The 16,840-nt window shown below is 34.8% G+C and overlaps 2 protein-coding genes and 1 long non-coding RNA gene across 3 annotated transcripts; all 3 read left to right on the top strand.

The window, feature by feature from the left end:
* The first annotated feature begins 1,333 nt into the window (after positions 1-1,333).
* Positions 1,334-10,965, top strand: LOC141824400 (pentatricopeptide repeat-containing protein At1g07590, mitochondrial-like). The gene is made up of 2 exons (XM_074711685.1): positions 1,334-1,682; positions 9,514-10,965. The coding sequence occupies exons 1-2, from the start codon at positions 1,365-1,367 to the stop codon at positions 10,762-10,764; spliced, it is 1,569 nt and encodes a 522-aa protein (XP_074567786.1). The 5' UTR covers positions 1,334-1,364; the 3' UTR covers positions 10,765-10,965.
* Positions 10,966-12,388: 1,423 nt separating this feature from the next.
* Positions 12,389-16,561, top strand: LOC141823857 (uncharacterized; the record flags this gene model as incomplete). The annotated part of the gene is made up of 4 exons (XM_074711068.1): positions 12,389-12,562; positions 12,652-12,741; positions 16,286-16,384; positions 16,463-16,561. Coding segments are annotated over 4 exons (462 nt in total), but the record flags the coding sequence as incomplete, so codon positions are not given.
* Positions 13,458-15,925, top strand: LOC141824401 (uncharacterized). Its single transcript, XR_012601431.1, has 4 exons — positions 13,458-13,673; positions 13,783-13,899; positions 13,989-14,036; positions 15,534-15,925. It is a non-coding gene; the product is annotated as an uncharacterized LOC141824401 (long non-coding RNA).
* Positions 16,562-16,840: the final 279 nt, after the last annotated feature.

Below are 16,840 nucleotides of genomic sequence, written 5' to 3' on the forward strand. Positions count from 1 at the left end.
TTGATTTGAAGTGATTCTAAGGTTCCAAAAGTCATTAACGAGTTTTGAACAAAACTCGCTTATGACTCTATAATGTTTGGAATTTCAAAATCTTAACATGATCTGAAGTAGGAGAGTCTTATGAACTCTTTAGTTGTGTTGGTGAGTAAATCTGAAAGGCCTAAGCCCTTTCATGAGCTTGTGCCAAATTGTTTTAAGGTTGTAAAGATTTTAAAAATTCACATCTCTTAATTTAGGTTGTGGAATCTATGTCTGAGGGTATGGTTACACTCAAGAAGCTCCTAGGAGTGTAATAGTTTTGGTTTGGAGTGATTCTGAGATTTCTAAGGTCATGAGTAAGTTTCAATCAAAATTTACTAATGACCCTACAATATTCAAAATTTTAAAATTTTAATATGCTCTAAACCAGGAGAGTTCTAAGAACCCTTTGGGTGGTTGTGGTGAGAAAGTATGATAAGTCTAAGTCGTTTAATAAGCTTGTGTCAAATTATCTTAAAGTTGTGAAGATTCCAAAAACTCATATCTCAATGTAGATTGTGGAATCTAGATCTGATGACAGTTATATTCAAGAGGCTCTTAGAAGTATAATGATTTTGTTTTAAAGTGATTTTGATGTTTCTAAGACTATTAATGAGTTTTAATTAAAATTTATTGACGCTCCTACTCATAATTTCAAAATCTTAACATAGTCTGAACTAGGAGAATTTTAGAAACCCTTTGGTATTGTTGATGAGGAAGTATGACAGAGTCTAGGTCCTTTAATAGGCTTGTGTTAAATTGTCTCAAGGTTATAAAAATTTCAACTTTTAATTTAGATGGTGAAATTCATATCTAAGGATATGATTACACTAAGAATACTCCAAAAAGTGTAATGGTCTTAGTTTGAACTGATTCTAATATTTTTAAACATTTTAAAAATATTTCAAATAAAGCTCATTACATCTTTTACATCATCCTTAGTATAATTATACCTTTAGATATAGATTTCATCACTTAGATAGAGAACTATAGAGTTTTTAAAATTGACATAATTTTAAAATATTTTAATAGTTGTATAATGATTTTGCCACAAACGAGAGCACAAAAAATTTAATAATATTTATGGACAATTTAATATCAATGGAACAGTAAATTTAAAAATTGAATTATTACCTGGGATATAACTTAAAATAATTATATATTTTGATAAATATGAAAATTAAACACAGATTTTAAATATTACGAAAATGCAGCTGACTGCCGCTGCCACCGGTGCCGGTTGGTTCGATTGAACCGGGGCGTTGTAGGTTTAACTCGAACACGAAATTGCAGAGCAGTGTAGCAGTAGCGGACGTCACAGGCACCCCCGCCGGTTTGCGCATCTCATGGCACCCTACCGTTTCGTCTCCCTCCTTCGCCGGAGGCTGCCTCCCCAACTCCCCTGCAGAGCTTTGCCTCGATCGTTCAACACCGCCTCCTCTCTTCACACGGAGCGTGATCTTGAGGAGCAGGAAACCGCGTGCCAAAGTGCGGAACAGCTTGAGGGATCCCTTTCCTCGAGGGTGGAGAGGCTGCCGAGGGGCGAGTCCGTAGTCTACGCCTTCCAGACCTGGATGGGGGAGGGGCACGACGTTAACAGGGGCGATATATTCCACACCATCAATCGCTTACGGAAGCTCAAGAGGAACAAGAGGGCGCTCGAGGCAAGTATGCTCATCTTGTCTCCATTTGCTTGGTCGAAGCATAGTAAATGAAAAAAAGAAAAAAGATTCTTTGTTATGGTTTTTCTAAAGGTACTTGATGGTTCTAATCAATGGATCTAAATTGGCTTAAGGCTGCCAGAAGGAGATGCGGCTTTAGGTTTATAGTGATAAACGTTCAGTTGGACGCTGTTTTCTTACTTCAACTTTTTTTTGTCGATTGCTAAGAAGCTAAGATCACATTTTGCAAACAAATAATAAACAATTAGTTTAAAATACGTCTGTCTTGATTCCTTTTCTTCTTCCTCCTTTTCTTTGTTGCGGCACAAGTTTCTACATAATTTAATTGATTGTTGGTTCATAGCTTTTCCTTATTATAAATTCCAATTTTGTATTTAATAGTTAAACATTTTCCCTCAGTAAAGATTATTTAAAAAAGTATGCAGTAGCAACAAAAAAAAAAGATACGAAATAAAACAGTGAGTGAGTGAAGCTAACAATGAAGCCTCCGAATGCTTGTATTATTTGATACAAAAAAGAGGAAAGGTACATTTATAAAATAGCTAAAGTAAGAGAGAGAAAAATAAGAGATCTAACTCAAATAAGATGTATTAAAGATGAATTTAATATGGTATTAGTAAAGGATGAGGAAATAAAGAACCGATGAAAAAGGTATTTTCATAAACTTTTTAATAAAGGTTTAGGTAACCAACTTGGCTTAGGAAATATAAGTAGGTTAGAGAAGTATAGAAATTTAAAATTTTCTCTGAGAATTTCAAATTGTAAAATGAAAAAGTGGTTGGACTAAATGATATTCCAATAGAGATATAAAAGTGCTTAAGAAAATAAACTATTAAATGATTTATGAAGTTATTCAACCTAACATTGAAAATGAAGAAAATACTTCATCAATGGAGGGTAAATATTCTAGTTCTCTTATATAAAAACAAAGGAGATATATAAAATTGTGAATTATAGGAACATTAAGCCAACAAGTCATGCCATGAAATTTTGGGAAAGAGTGATAAAAAAAATTAAAGGAGACCCAGGTAATCAAAATTTAAAATAATTAAGGATGTGTATGCGTAATGATAAGAGTGAAGACTCTAAACGACTAACTAAAACATTTCCTATAAAGATAAGGTTACAACATAAATTAACTTTAAGTCTATATCTTTTTATACTAGTCATGGATGAACTTATTGGACACATCCAAGATGCGTTATGATGGTACATGTTATTTACAAAAGACATTATTTTAGTCGATGAGACACATGAAGGTGTCATCGTTAAGCTTAATTTTTGGTGGGAAACACCGGAAGTAAAACATTTTAGGCTTAATAGTAAACGTTGGAAATTTAGTAGTAGCAAACGTAGTGAGACAATTGTCAACATAGGAGATGATGAGTTACCTGTAATTGATAACTTTAAGTATATATGCTTATTTTTGCAAAAAGATAGAAGGATTGATGGAGATGTTTTACATTGGATATAAGTATAATGGGTGAAATGGAGGAGGACGTTAGGTACTTTGTAATCATAAGGTACCTTTAAAGCGTAAAGGGAAGTTTTATAAAATGATAATTAAATCTGCTATGTTATATAGAGTTGAATGTTAAACTATGAATCAAACACACGAGCAAAAGATAAGAGTCGTAGAGATGAGGTTTTTAAGGTGAATACGAGGACGTTAAGGTGAATATGAGGATATAGAAGATGGAAAGGATAAGAATGAAAATATTAGAGAGAAAATTAGAGTTGCGCCTATCGAGGAAAAATTTTGAGAGACACGTGCAAGATGGTATAAACACGTATTTAGACGATCAATAAATACCCTAGTTAGACGATGTAAGACCATAACAAATACACACATTAATCAAGGAAGAGGGAGATCAAAGAAGACTTAGTTAGCAATGATAAAATTGATTTAAATATTAATGATAATATAGTAGGGGATCGAGCTACGTAGGAGGATTTATATAGTTGAGCTCACTTAATGCAATAAAGGTTTAGTTGTTGTTATTGCTGTAAAAATTATTCTTTTTGTTATTTTGGAAAAAACTTTTGCTAATATGTCAGGTTTGTTGTAAGAAATTATAATAAGGTAGAATATTATGCTGCATGTGGATTATTTCTTATGCCTTATGCCTGTATAACATGCTATGTAATGGTGAACAAATGCTTAATTTAACCCTACATTTCTAGGTGTCAAGGTGGGTATTTAGTCCCTTTGAAATCACTTGATCATGAAACAAATCAAGTGGTTCCCACTAGAAGAGACGTTGTTATATTACCACCAAATGATATTTTGTTTGTTTGTTTTTGAATCAAGATGCACACACTTTATGAATGATTTGAGGATTAGTATCTTTTTATTTTTATTTTGTTTCTTAAAATTTTTTGAATCAAACATTTTTTTTGCACATCTTATCTTTTTAATTGTCAATCTAAATAAGTTTGATCATTTTATAAACAATTTTTATTAACACACATTCTTGTGATCTTGCCAATGTAACTAATGGCAGAGCCAACGAATAGTTTTACTAATTATAAAGTATCTTTGTAGTTGCTTAATTTCATGTTCATAATTAATTAAGTTGGAGCTGCATGCATCTTAAATGTGTAATGTTGTATATTGGTATTGCACAAATCATTTCAGTATCTAAATCATGATCTTTAACTATGCCTTGTTTGTTTGTTGCTTTCATTAATCATGTTATTGCTTTTATTTCAAACATCATTTTTATTGGTTTTTCCACCTTATGTATGATTGAAATAATCCTTGTTTTCTTGAATATCTCCATATAAGCTATCAGTCATTTGCTCCTTATGTATGATTGAAATAATCCTTGTTTTCTTGAATATCTCCATATAAGCTATTAGTCATTTGGATAGTAAGAACACTAGTCATTTGTAATAGTAAGAACATTGAAGAATTGCTTGAAATTTGATCTTCCTTTCCCATTGCAATCCAACATCTTGCCTTCCATCATCATGTTTGACCTCCTAGTTACTATTTCTGCCTATGATAGCACTTTTTTCTGCTTCATAATGATATAATGAATGATCTTCTTGGTGGTCCTATTCCCAGATTGTTTGTTATTTCTCACTGTGTTATTTGAGATGAAAATTATTGAAGAGTGAGGCATATTTATATATAAAGCTAGAAATATATCTTAGGAAAAAATCTATCTTAGGAAACTATAAATTAGGCTAATTGACAGTTATTAGCCAATATATATACAGATATATACAGTTAATACTCCCCCTCAAGTTGGAGCATAGATATTAATCATGCTTAACTTGTTACAAAGATAATTAAAGTTTTTTGTGAAGATGTCCCCTAGTTATTCTTTAATTTTCACATATCTTATAGAAATCAAGTTTTGTTGAACTTTCTCACGAACAAAATGACAATCAATTTCAATGTGCTTAGTTCGCTCATGAAATACTGGATTCGATGCAATATGAAGAATAACTTGGTTATGATACCACAGTTTTGTTAGTATTAAAATTTTAAGTCATACTTTAGTCAAGAATTGATATATCCACATTATCTCGTACACAGATTGTGTCATAGTCCTATATTCCGACTCTGAACTGGATCGTGATACAACGTTTTACTTTTTACTTTTCCATGAGACTAAATTTCTTCCAACAAAGATACAATAATCTGAAGTAGATCTTCTATCTATTTTGGAACTTGCCCAATCTGCATTTTCGATATCTCTTAGGATGTTCAAATAGTTCTCCATCTCCTGTGAGGTGCATGTTTTGAGTCATTGGAACACTATAAGACTTTGTTCCTAATGTTCCTGTTTCACTTAATAGTTGAGGACATATTTTCTCTGAGATAGAAATATATCTTTTATACTTCGTATAACTTCAACACCCAAGAAATACTTTAGCACCCCAATGAAAAATTTAAGAGATGAGATTCCAGTAGTATCACTTCCAATGATAACAATATTATCTATATACACAACTAATAGAATGATACCAACTCTTGAGTTCTTGTAGAACACAAAATGGTCAGACTTGCTTTTCATTATACTAAATTTTCCAACAACCTGACTAAAATTTTCAAACCAAGCATGAGGATTTTGTTTCAAACTATATAAAGATTTTCGAAGATAACAAACATACCCTAACTCCCCTTGAGCAACAAAACTAGGAGGTTGTTCCATATATACCTCCTCCTAAAGATCACCATGAAAAAAAGAACTTGATATCAAGTTGATGCAAAGGCTAATGATGAGTAGCAACCATGAAATAAATAATCTAACAGATGTCAATTTTACAACAGGAGAAAAGGTGTCAGAATAGTCCACACCATAGGTCTGAGCATAGCCCTTAGCGACAAGATGGACTTTCAATCTGACAATTGCCCCATCTAGATGGACTTTAATTGTGAATACTCATTTGCATCCTATAGCTCGTTTCCCTGAAGATAGATCGATCAAGTCCCAAGTGTCATTATCATCTAAAGCATTTATTTCCTTTATTATTGTATCTTTCCAACCAGGATGAGATATGATCTCACGAATAGTTTTAAGGATAGAGATAGAGTCAAGTGAAGCAATAAAGGAATAAGAGGAAGACAACAAGTCATTATAAGAAACACAAAAAGAAATAGGATAAGAACACTGGTGTTTATCTTTGCATAATGCAATAGGAAGATCATCGCTTGGAACTGGATCTGATGATGAAGTAGGTGCAGAACATGAATTAAGAGGTGGACACCTGGGATAGACTTAAATAATAGGAGGCTTGATAGGAGCTGGTTTTGAGACAGGTGCAGAGGATGTGATAGAATACACCAACAAATCATGATCCTCCCTCTAACGAGTTGGAGATGGTGTGGATGGGAAATAAGGTGTCTTCCATGAAGATAACATCGATTGAGATGTGATATTTGTTAATATTGGGACAATAACACTTATAACCTTTCTGAAAACAAGAATAATCAAGGAAGATACACTTCAAAGATTTGGGATCTAATTTAGTGACATGCGGATGAATATCCCTAATAAAGCAAGTGCTATTAAATATCTTAGGATTAATAGGAAACAACGATTTATTAAGAACAAGGATTTTATAAGAGATCTCACCATGAAGAACAGAGGATGACATGTGGTTAATGAGGAAACATACTGTAGAAACTGCATCAGTCCAAAAAGGTTTGGGGACATTTATTTGAAATAAAAGAGCCTGTGCTGTTTTAAGCAGATGTCTATTTTTACGTTTTATCACATCATTTTGGGATAGAGTACAACACAAGAGGTTTCATAAAGTATATCATTCTGACTCATATAAGATTGGAATAAATCAGATGTATATTCTTTGTCATTATCACTTCACAAAGTACGGATGAACACATTGAATTGAGTTTTAATCTCAACACAAAAATATAAAACAAAGAAAATAACTCAGAATGACTTTTTATTAAATATAACCAAATTACTCGAGAATAATCATCAACAAAAATCATAAATTACCTAAATCCAAGTTTAGACAAAATAAGGCAAGCCCCAAATATCAGAATGAACTAATTCAAAAGGAATAGTAGCACATTTATTTACTCTAAGACTCGAACTAGGACGGTGATGCTTTGCAAACTGACACGACTCATAATCTAATGAAGATATTTTATTATATTATGGACAAAGCGTTTTGAGAAAAGGAAGAGATGGATAACCCAACTTAGAGTAAGCCTCAAAAAAAGAAGTGACACTTGAGCAAGCAAAAGATCTTGGGAGCAGTGTGTTAAGAATATAGAGGCCTCCAGATTTATGTCCTTTACCAATAATGTTCTTCGTCAAAAGATCCTGAAATAAATAATGATTAGGAAAAATGAGATGCAACAGTTAAGATTACGAGTTAATTAATTGACGAAGAGCAAATTAAAGGGATAGAGAGGACAGAGGAAGCAAATGGGTAGGATTGATAGTGTCAGATCCACGAACACAAGATGGAGACTCATAAACTAAAGTAATAGTAGAAGTGTTAGCTTTGGACGAAAAAAAAAAAAAAGAGACTATAATTATCTGTCATATGATTCGTGTCACCATAATCAATGACCCATTTGGAGGATGAGGAAACAAGACATATGTTGTGGTTACCTGAATCAATAATAACAGTGATAGAAGAAGATGGAGATTTTGAGTGATTCCTGATATTGTGAGAACTTTGCAAATTCATCTGCAGAGATAAGAACCGATTTATCAAAGACATCATTAGTGAATGCAATATAAGCCAAGTGTTTTTGCTGATTTTTGTACTGAAGATTTTTACATTCAAACATTGTATAGCCTGGCTTACGACAGTAGTTGCATACAATACCACCAGAATTCGACATTTGAGTTTTAAAGTCTTGTGAGCCTCCTCTTTTGTTTTCATTGTGAATAATTGATCTTTTAGGCACATAATTAGTATTGCAATTTACCAAAGCATCACTAAATGGAACGAGTGCAAGTACTTTCTATACAGAGAACGCGACTAAATACATCTTATAAAGAGGAGACCTCAGAACCAGAGAGAACTTGTGATTTAGCAGACTCAAAGTCGGGAGATAGGCTAGTGAGGAAATTCATGATAGTTATCTGTTATCGTTGACATTGTTGAACCTTTACATCAGAGCTAAAGGGCGGCAATAAATTAAGCTCCTTATATGTCTTCTTGAATGCCATAAAATAATTGATCAGAGGCTGATTTTATTTTTCCACACGATAAAAGGCTTTGCAAATCTCATACATGCGGGAGATATTTCCTTTTCTAGAGTACAAAAATTCTAAATAATCTATCAGTTCTTTAATAAATTCATAGTGATTGATCAAATCAATTTTCTCACTATCAATACAATTCTAAATTTGAAGGAACAAGCGACTATCCTCTCTAAGCCATGTCTGCTTCGAGTCATCTTTAGGAGGATCGGAGGATCATCAATTAAATAACCATCTTTATCAATACTTCGTAAATAAAGATGAACAATTTTACTTTAATCCAAATAGTTCGAACCAATTAATTTATAGTCCGTGAATTTAGACATCATAGGTACTACATCCGTCACAATAGAAGACTTATTTTCAACCATAAGACTTTATCCCAAGGAGGAGGAGGAAGATCGATCAAGATGCAGCGGCTGCGGCTGCTCAGCTAGGAGGAAAGCAAGGCTAGAGGCGGCGAGGTGCTGATGAAGCTGAGTCTATGGTCAACTTGAAGCGAAGGTACATGGGGAGAAACAGCGGAGATGAAACCCTAATTTCGAATCTCTAAATGACTCTGATACTATGTTATTTGAGATGAAAAGATATCTTATCTTATTGAAGAGTGAGACATATTTATATACAAAGTTAGGAATCTATCTTAGGAAACTATACATTAGGCTAATTGACAATTATATTAGCCAAAATATATACAGCTAATATATACAGCTAATATATACAGATATATACAGCTGAGACGTTGCAACTCACATATTGATATGCACTATGACTGTTTGATTTGGTAGTCACATTTGGGGTCACCTTTCATGGCTGACACTGCAATCAAATCTTTCTCTGCTATCTACAGAAGCTTATTATGTCAAGGACTTCTAGGAGTTGATTGATGACCAACTATTGTAGCTTGCTATTAAACTCCCTAAAACTATTGTTAGGTTCCTTAACTGATTTACGTGTGATGTTTTATAGTAACTAGCCGGGATTACATTTATGGTATAATTCTTCAATGCCTTGCCTATAATTGTCTGTTAAATTTGATCATTTGTTTTATCTTTTGTTGAAAACATGAAGACATAGTAAACTAAGACCTTTTCGTTGTTGTCATCATGCAGGTTATGGAGTGGGTGGTTAGAGAGAGGCCATACAAACTGGGTGCGTTAGAATACTCTTATCTTTTGGAGTTCACAATCAAACTCCATGGCATTTCACAAGGAGAAAGTCTCTTCCTTCGAATCCCTCATCAATATCAAAATGACTTGCTATACAACAACCTTGTCATGGCATGCCTGGATAAGGGCTTGATCAGGCTTTCACTAGCGTACATGAGAAAGATGAGGGAACTGAACTTTCCTATTTCTTCATTTGTTTACAACCGGTTGATTCTTCTACATTCCTCTTCTGGTCGCAAGAAAACTATTCCTAAACTCCTAACCCAAATGAAGGCTGATGGTGTTGCCAGACATGTATCAACGTATAATATTTTACTGAAGATAGAAGCTGATGAACATGATATTGAAGGTATGTCAAAGGTGTTCAAGGATATGATTAAGGCAAAAATTGAACCCAATGAAATCACTTATGGAATTTTAGCAATTGCTCATGCAGTTGCTAGACTTTATACAGTTTCTGAGACCTATATTGAAGCCATAGAGAGGACAAGAACTGGCAATAACTGGTCTACGCTAGATGTTCTGCTCATTTTGTATGGTTATTTGGGGAAAGAGGAAGAGCTAGAGAGAACCTGGAAATATGTCAAAGAACTTCCCCATGTTAGAACTAATAGTTATGTGCTCGCAATTGAAGCATTTGGAAGGACCAGTTTTGTTCACAGGTCTGAAGAGATATGGTTAGAAATGAAATCTACCAAAAAGTTGAAAATAACAAAGCAATTCAACTCAATTATATCAGTTTATTGCCGGCATGGGCTTGTGGATAAAGCCTCTGATATCTTCAAAGAAATGGAAGCAAATGATTGCAAACCAAATGCTATAACATATCGTCACCTTGCTTTGGGTTGCGTAAAAGCTGGTTTGTTAGAGGAAGCATTGAAGACAATGGATTTGGGGAAGAATGAAGATGTGAGTTTTCAGGTTAGAAGATCTACGCCATGGTTGGAAACTACACATATGTTATTAGAGGTTTTTGCTGATATGGGCAATCTAGAAATGTCAAAAAGTTTGTTTCGAGAATTTAAGGAAACAAAATACCACCGATATACTTTTGTTCATAATACTCTACTAAGAGCCTATATGAAGGCAAAAGTTTATGATTCAGAAATTTTGAAGAAAATGATCTTGGCAGGAGCAAGACCTGATGCTGAGACATATAGTCTTGTTAGATTCATAGAACAGTTCAGAAGATAACCTTTCATTCTTCCATGCAAAGGCTTTGGTTTGACAAAAGCAAGTCAGGATAATTCGAGTCAAGCTATCAAGAAATTCCATTGTTTCTTCCTCACTAATCCTAATCTTTATTCACCAATGTATTGAGCAAACTGAGTCAAACACCAGAACTTTATGATACAAGAAATGGATTGTATTCTATACTGAGGCACCCTTTTATGTTAAGCAATGCAGTTAAGCAAATTGTTTATGCTAGAAGTGAACTTTGGTTTTTGCCCTAACAGATTGCTAGATGGCTCGCTCATGGTGGATATTCTTGCATCAATCCTAGATCTTCATACTGGTAGTAACATTCTTTTTTTCTACTTAATTTAAACATAGTTCATGGCATGATCTAAGTATTGATATTTTCACATGCAATAAGCATGATCAAGAGTGTTACAATCTCCCAAATTTGCGTAATTGATCACAGGCCTCAGCTATGGATATTGTTTTCTCATCATAAAGTTATTTCTCGACCTTTTCACAGTTATGGAAAACTATGCTAGAAGCTAGAAACTCAGACATGTTGTATGTGTCCCATCTAACAATGCTCTATCTCTAACACAAATTGAACACTTCAGTAGGTGAAATGCAAATCTTGTGGATCCAGTACCAAAAGTTATTCTTGCTGGGAAAACAGTAAGGTTTTTTGTTATCCCATTCATGGTTATCAACTTAAGGATCTTGTTTCCTGTTCAATCAGGCTTGTTTATTTATGAACACTAATCGCATGTTTACTAAGAGAAATAAGGGAAAGAAAAATAGATAAATGCAGTTGATGATTATAGGCAGGTGTTCATTACTTCTAACTATGATGTCTCTCTGTTGTGCAATTAACCTTTAGAACATGTTCCCACGAAGGAAGAAAACTAGGAAGGAAAAAAAGGAAGAAATTTTGGAAGGAAAAAGCTGACAAAAAGCTTTTTCTAGATGCACTTTTCTCTCTCTCTCTTTGTTTCCTTTGGCAGAAAAAGCTAGAGGGAAGAAAAAAAAATCTTTCTGCAGTGTTTTGTTATATTATTTCAGTCTTAATTTTGGGGGGGGGGGGGGGGGGGGGGGGGGGGGGGTGCGAAAAACTTTTGTGTGCCAAAGACCTCAAATTTGAGCATAAAAGCTTCAAAGATTTTTTTGCCTTTTCAATATGTAGAACCTTGCTCAAGGTTGGAGCTTGTCAACTAGTTAAGTGTTTCATATGGTAAGACAAGTATTGCCATTCGTCATACAAAAAAGTATTATGTTTATCAGCATCTATCCACTAAAATCTGTATGTTAAAGATTTGTGCATGATATGTGCATTTGGATGGTGTGATTAAAAATAATTCCAGATGCCTGTTATGAGATGATAATGATTGTCAGAAGAAAATAAATTTGAAAAGCAATCTTATTTGAGAACTGTTATACTTTCATTATGTTTTCTTAGCTGACTGTCAGTAATCTAATCTCCGTTTAATCTTTGCTCCAATGTTATTAGGGCTGTGTATTCTACCATCTTTTGGAGACAGACGACTACCCTATCACTGATATCTTGTAAATTCATCTGAGTATTTTTCATGAGATATTGGCTGATGTGGCATCCATTTTACTGCTTATTTTTTATCTGTAATTTTGTGCACATATATTTGAGTCTTTAGTTTCCTTTGATGTGTATTTCATACTTGACAGATTTACTGAATTTGGAGTTGATGGTGGATCAGCAGCAAAGGCCCTCGAGCCAAAGTTTGACATTTCAATGAAGCACGTTTCTTCACATTTTGGCTTTTCAGCACCTCATGTGGAAGTGACCATCTTTGTCTTTTAATTCCAAAATTTTTTAATCTGCTTGCTAATAGTTCATAATGAAGTGATTTTGTTCTTGCTTTTTCTCAGATGAGACACATTGTTGCGGCTTCTATTTTTCTTCAGGGTCTTGGAGGTCTGCTGTTTATTTTCAGCAGCTCTTTTGGAGCTTGTCTGCTGGTAAGTATGTCCAAAACGAATATAAACTTTGCTACTAGTTTTTTTGCTGATGAGGTAGCATTTTGCTCAAAGCACTAACTCTTACCTAAAAATGCATAGATCATTGCCGATATTCTTATCAATTAGTCTTTGTTTCAGTTAGTTTTGGTTCTTCTAACAAACATCACTTTCAGAATTCTACTGAGACTTGATATTGAATGAGCCTTGATGGTTGAACTTAAAACTGAACTAAGTAATTCCATCCAATTTCTCTGTTTTGATTGTTTTGGACAATTTCTTGAACATGACCATTATCCATATTCCTTCCAAAATTATTAGGAATTAAATCAAGATATGGTTTACTCTGTTGAGTGCTCGAGCTTTCCATCAACATCATTTCTACTGATTATAGTCTGTTCCTTGTGTTTCTTCCTTTTCAGATACCCATTTGAAGGAATTTTCCTTAATCTTTTAACTTGAATCCTCTAATTTGCTACCTATGTTGTAAAATACCAGAAATTAAGGGGTAAATTGTAAATAAAATTTACCTTAATTGTTGGGGTTTGAGGGAAGATTAAGAAAGTTATTTAGGAGTTTAATTAAATTAACCCTAAAGCTGATTAGGTTTAATTAAATTCTAATTTAATTATTAGGGTTAAAGGGTTATTGGTTATTGGATCCGGGTATAATTAACCCATTAACGCCGATTAAAGCCGGCTACTATGCATTCCCAGCCGATCGCGATTTCTCGTCCCTGTCTCCCGACGCGTCTCTGCTTCCTTTCTTCTCCGCCAAAGCCGAGTGAGTGCGATGCCCCAACGCCGGAGCTGGAGCTAAGGGATCGCCGGCGACAGAAGCTTGATCGGTTGGGGCTTGGATTCTCGCCGAAAGAGGCTGGAAATTGTGCGAGACGGCTGTGATTCGAGACGGAGCCGAAGAGAAGAAGCCGATCGGTAAGGGAAAATTAAGCTAGGTTTTGGTAGCGTTCGACTTCTTCAGTTGAATCTCGTTGGATGACTTTGAATCTCTTTAGGTTTGCTGATCGATTTTTCCTCTCCTCAGTTGTTGCTATGATCTGATCGGATTAAGGAGTTTTCCTTGGGTTTCGGCCGTGAGGGTGAAGAAGTTAAATCAGAGCTTGGATTAGTGATTTCTAAGGCAAGATCAGCTTGAATCTAGGTAAGATCTTGAATCCAATATGTTTGATGGTGAATGCTTGTAAGCCGGTGGGTTGATGAACCTTGCTCTAATCAGCTTGATTTCTCTAGATCGACAGATAAGAGTGGAGCTAGGGCACGATTAGAGCTGATCTTGAGGTAAATTCTTTAAAACCGATTCTGGTATGAATTGCCCTGTTCTATTCTTGACTTGTTGCTGTTGGAATTATTCGGTGTGATTAGGATGTTGATCTGTTGATTAGGGATTGGTTGATCTGTAGATTAGGATTATAAGTTGTTGTTGGATTGTTGTGATTGTTGGGTTTGACCTATATTAGGGATTTGTATTGGAGGATATGTGGATTGTTGAGTAGCTATTGTTGGATTGGGATAATGATAGGATTAGGTTAGGTTAAATGTAATTTAAGCTAAGTATGAATTCAAGTGTAGATTGATTAGTTTAATGTAGAATTTGGGTTGTAACAAATGGAATTATGGATTTCCATTGGCTTAATTGCATGTTAAACGCTAAGTTGATCATTAACAACTAGGACAGGAGTGATAATCCATTAAATGGAATTATCAATTGATATGAGATGAATCTTAATAAGGGGATTAGTTGGATTAAATTGTAGAGTTTAATTACTGTAGATTTAATACAGTATCATTTTAGTAAGTATTGTATTGTTGTTTAATTTCAAGACCTTGAGTTGATTGATCCTATTATATTCAGAGCTTATATTGGGGGTTCTTATTTTACTTTCGTCTGATTCAGGTGGGTACCCTATACTTGGTCACTATAGGTTTTATTTTAATCATGACCTGTCGTATATATTGTCTATCTTTCCTGTTGATAGTTCTGCTACTTGTGCTTGTTATCTAGTTGACACTTTGTTGCTCGTTACTTGATACATATCAGTTGACCTTTGATTGATCTATCCATTGATAGTACAGTCTCAATTTACCTATCATTGATGTATGAGGACTTATTCTGTCTTATGTTGATTATGCTGAGTAGTTGTAGCTATTGTATGTTGAGTTGATCATCATAGCATCTACATGCTAGTAATAGTTGTTGTTGACAGCTGTTAGCTGTTGTTGTTGTTGGCACTCATACGACATCGTGTTGTGGTGGCACAGGGGTGAGAGCACTTGTTGCGTCATATTGGGTGTGACCAGGACTGGCTAGATAGTCCTCCTAAGATACACTGCCCGCTCCCCACTTATTATTAGTGGTTAGTTGTTGGAGCTTATGCAGTATGTCTTGTTTGACGCCTTAGTTCACTGCACTGGGTGAGTGACTGGGATGACGAGTGCAGACAGTGACCATGCATGTTGCATGTGATGTGTGTTGCATATTTGCATGCATTTGCTGTTTTATTTTACTGCATTGTTGTTTACAGCATGTTTGTGTGTGACTGTTGCACTTGATTGATATATGACTGTTGCATTGTATGACATGACATGCATTGCTGGATTTTGCATGATTCCTATACCTGTTATACAGTATTGATTTTTCCTTATGTATCACTTGTAGAGACTATATATCTTCTGTTATTCTTGTTGATATATCCTGGCATGCACTTCTATCCTGTATTCCACTGAGTATCTGATGCTCACTATCTAGATCCTGGGGTTGCCTTGTTTTCTCCCCAGGTAGCAGATAGGATTCACTTGGAGCTTGGAGATCTGCTCGGCTGTATTCATCTCAGAGCAGGAGGATTTTATATGTTTGGTTTGTATGGATTTTATTGTGGTGACATATGATCTGTATTTGTAGTTTTGGAATTATACTCGTGGTTGTGCGTTTTTGTTTGCACTTGTTATGTTTTTTCGGTGAAGTTTTCCTATCTTGTGTGGACTTGTTGTGGTTTACCTATTCTAGTTTTGTGAGCATGTATCCATTTATTAGTTGTGGTCGTGTGGGTCTTACTCTTTCTGGTTTTTATAGTTATTGATGTATTTGTGGTGTGTGGATATGGACGTGTAGTCCTGATTATGACCTTGTAGGCCTTTGTACTTATGTATTCAGGGATATGTCATTGTTACAGGGGAGATGTTGTCGAAATTTTTCGGATGACCGTCTTTCGAGACGTAACATATATTGTCTCAGTTTATTTCTGAACTCACCGAGCATTTTTAATATCAAATGTCCATATCGAGTAGATGCTCCTTGAGAAAATGTTTACTTAATATTTGGATACGGGCTTCTGCATGCTAATTCTTATAGAGTACAAGAATTGCTTGGATACTTGACTATGAGTAACCTTATACAACGAAATAATTATGCCAATACAGTTACATATTAGCGCATTAACTCACATCGCGCATTAGGCCTCTTGAAGGTCTTACCAATCAACCTAGGATTCTTAGCAGTTAATCCAAGCTGAATGTTTACCCCCAGGCAGCCTCTTTCCCTAGCTTTGACTACCCTCGTCATTCACGACTACTACGAGAACGACATTGAGATGCCAGAATTCATGCAGTTTTTCAGCAAGTTTATTCAGGTTTTTTTCATCTGTCTTGTTGTGCTTTGCTTGGTCTTCTCTAGTTGTTTATGACCTGATTTTCTCAATTGGTCTCAGAATTTAGCTCTCTTTGGGACACTGATCTTTTCCTTGGGCATGAAAAACTCCAATCCCAACCGGCAGAAGAAAAGGGTTACCAAGTCGAAAACAAATTAGGCAGTGTTCACAAGTTGTGTCGGTTTAGGCCTCACGAGACCACCACGAAAGTGTGGTTTGGCATTTGTTGTGGAGACTAGGAACAATTTCGTCATTCGTAATCAAAGTTTAGTTCTATTTCTGTTGTACCCTGTCATAGTTGAGTTGGCCTCAGAAACTACAGATTATGAATATTGATGGTTCGAGATGTTTATTGTTTGCTTACCATCTTTCCAGCTTGTTTATTCAAATTATAGTTTATATATCGAATACGAATTCCCAAATTTATATTGATAATAA

This window comes from Curcuma longa, chromosome 3, assembly GCF_044706935.1.
Source record: "Curcuma longa cultivar G26 ecotype Majalengka, Jawa Barat chromosome 3, ITB_CL_G26_1.1, whole genome shotgun sequence".
Lineage (NCBI taxonomy): Eukaryota > Viridiplantae > Streptophyta > Magnoliopsida > Zingiberales > Zingiberaceae > Curcuma > Curcuma longa.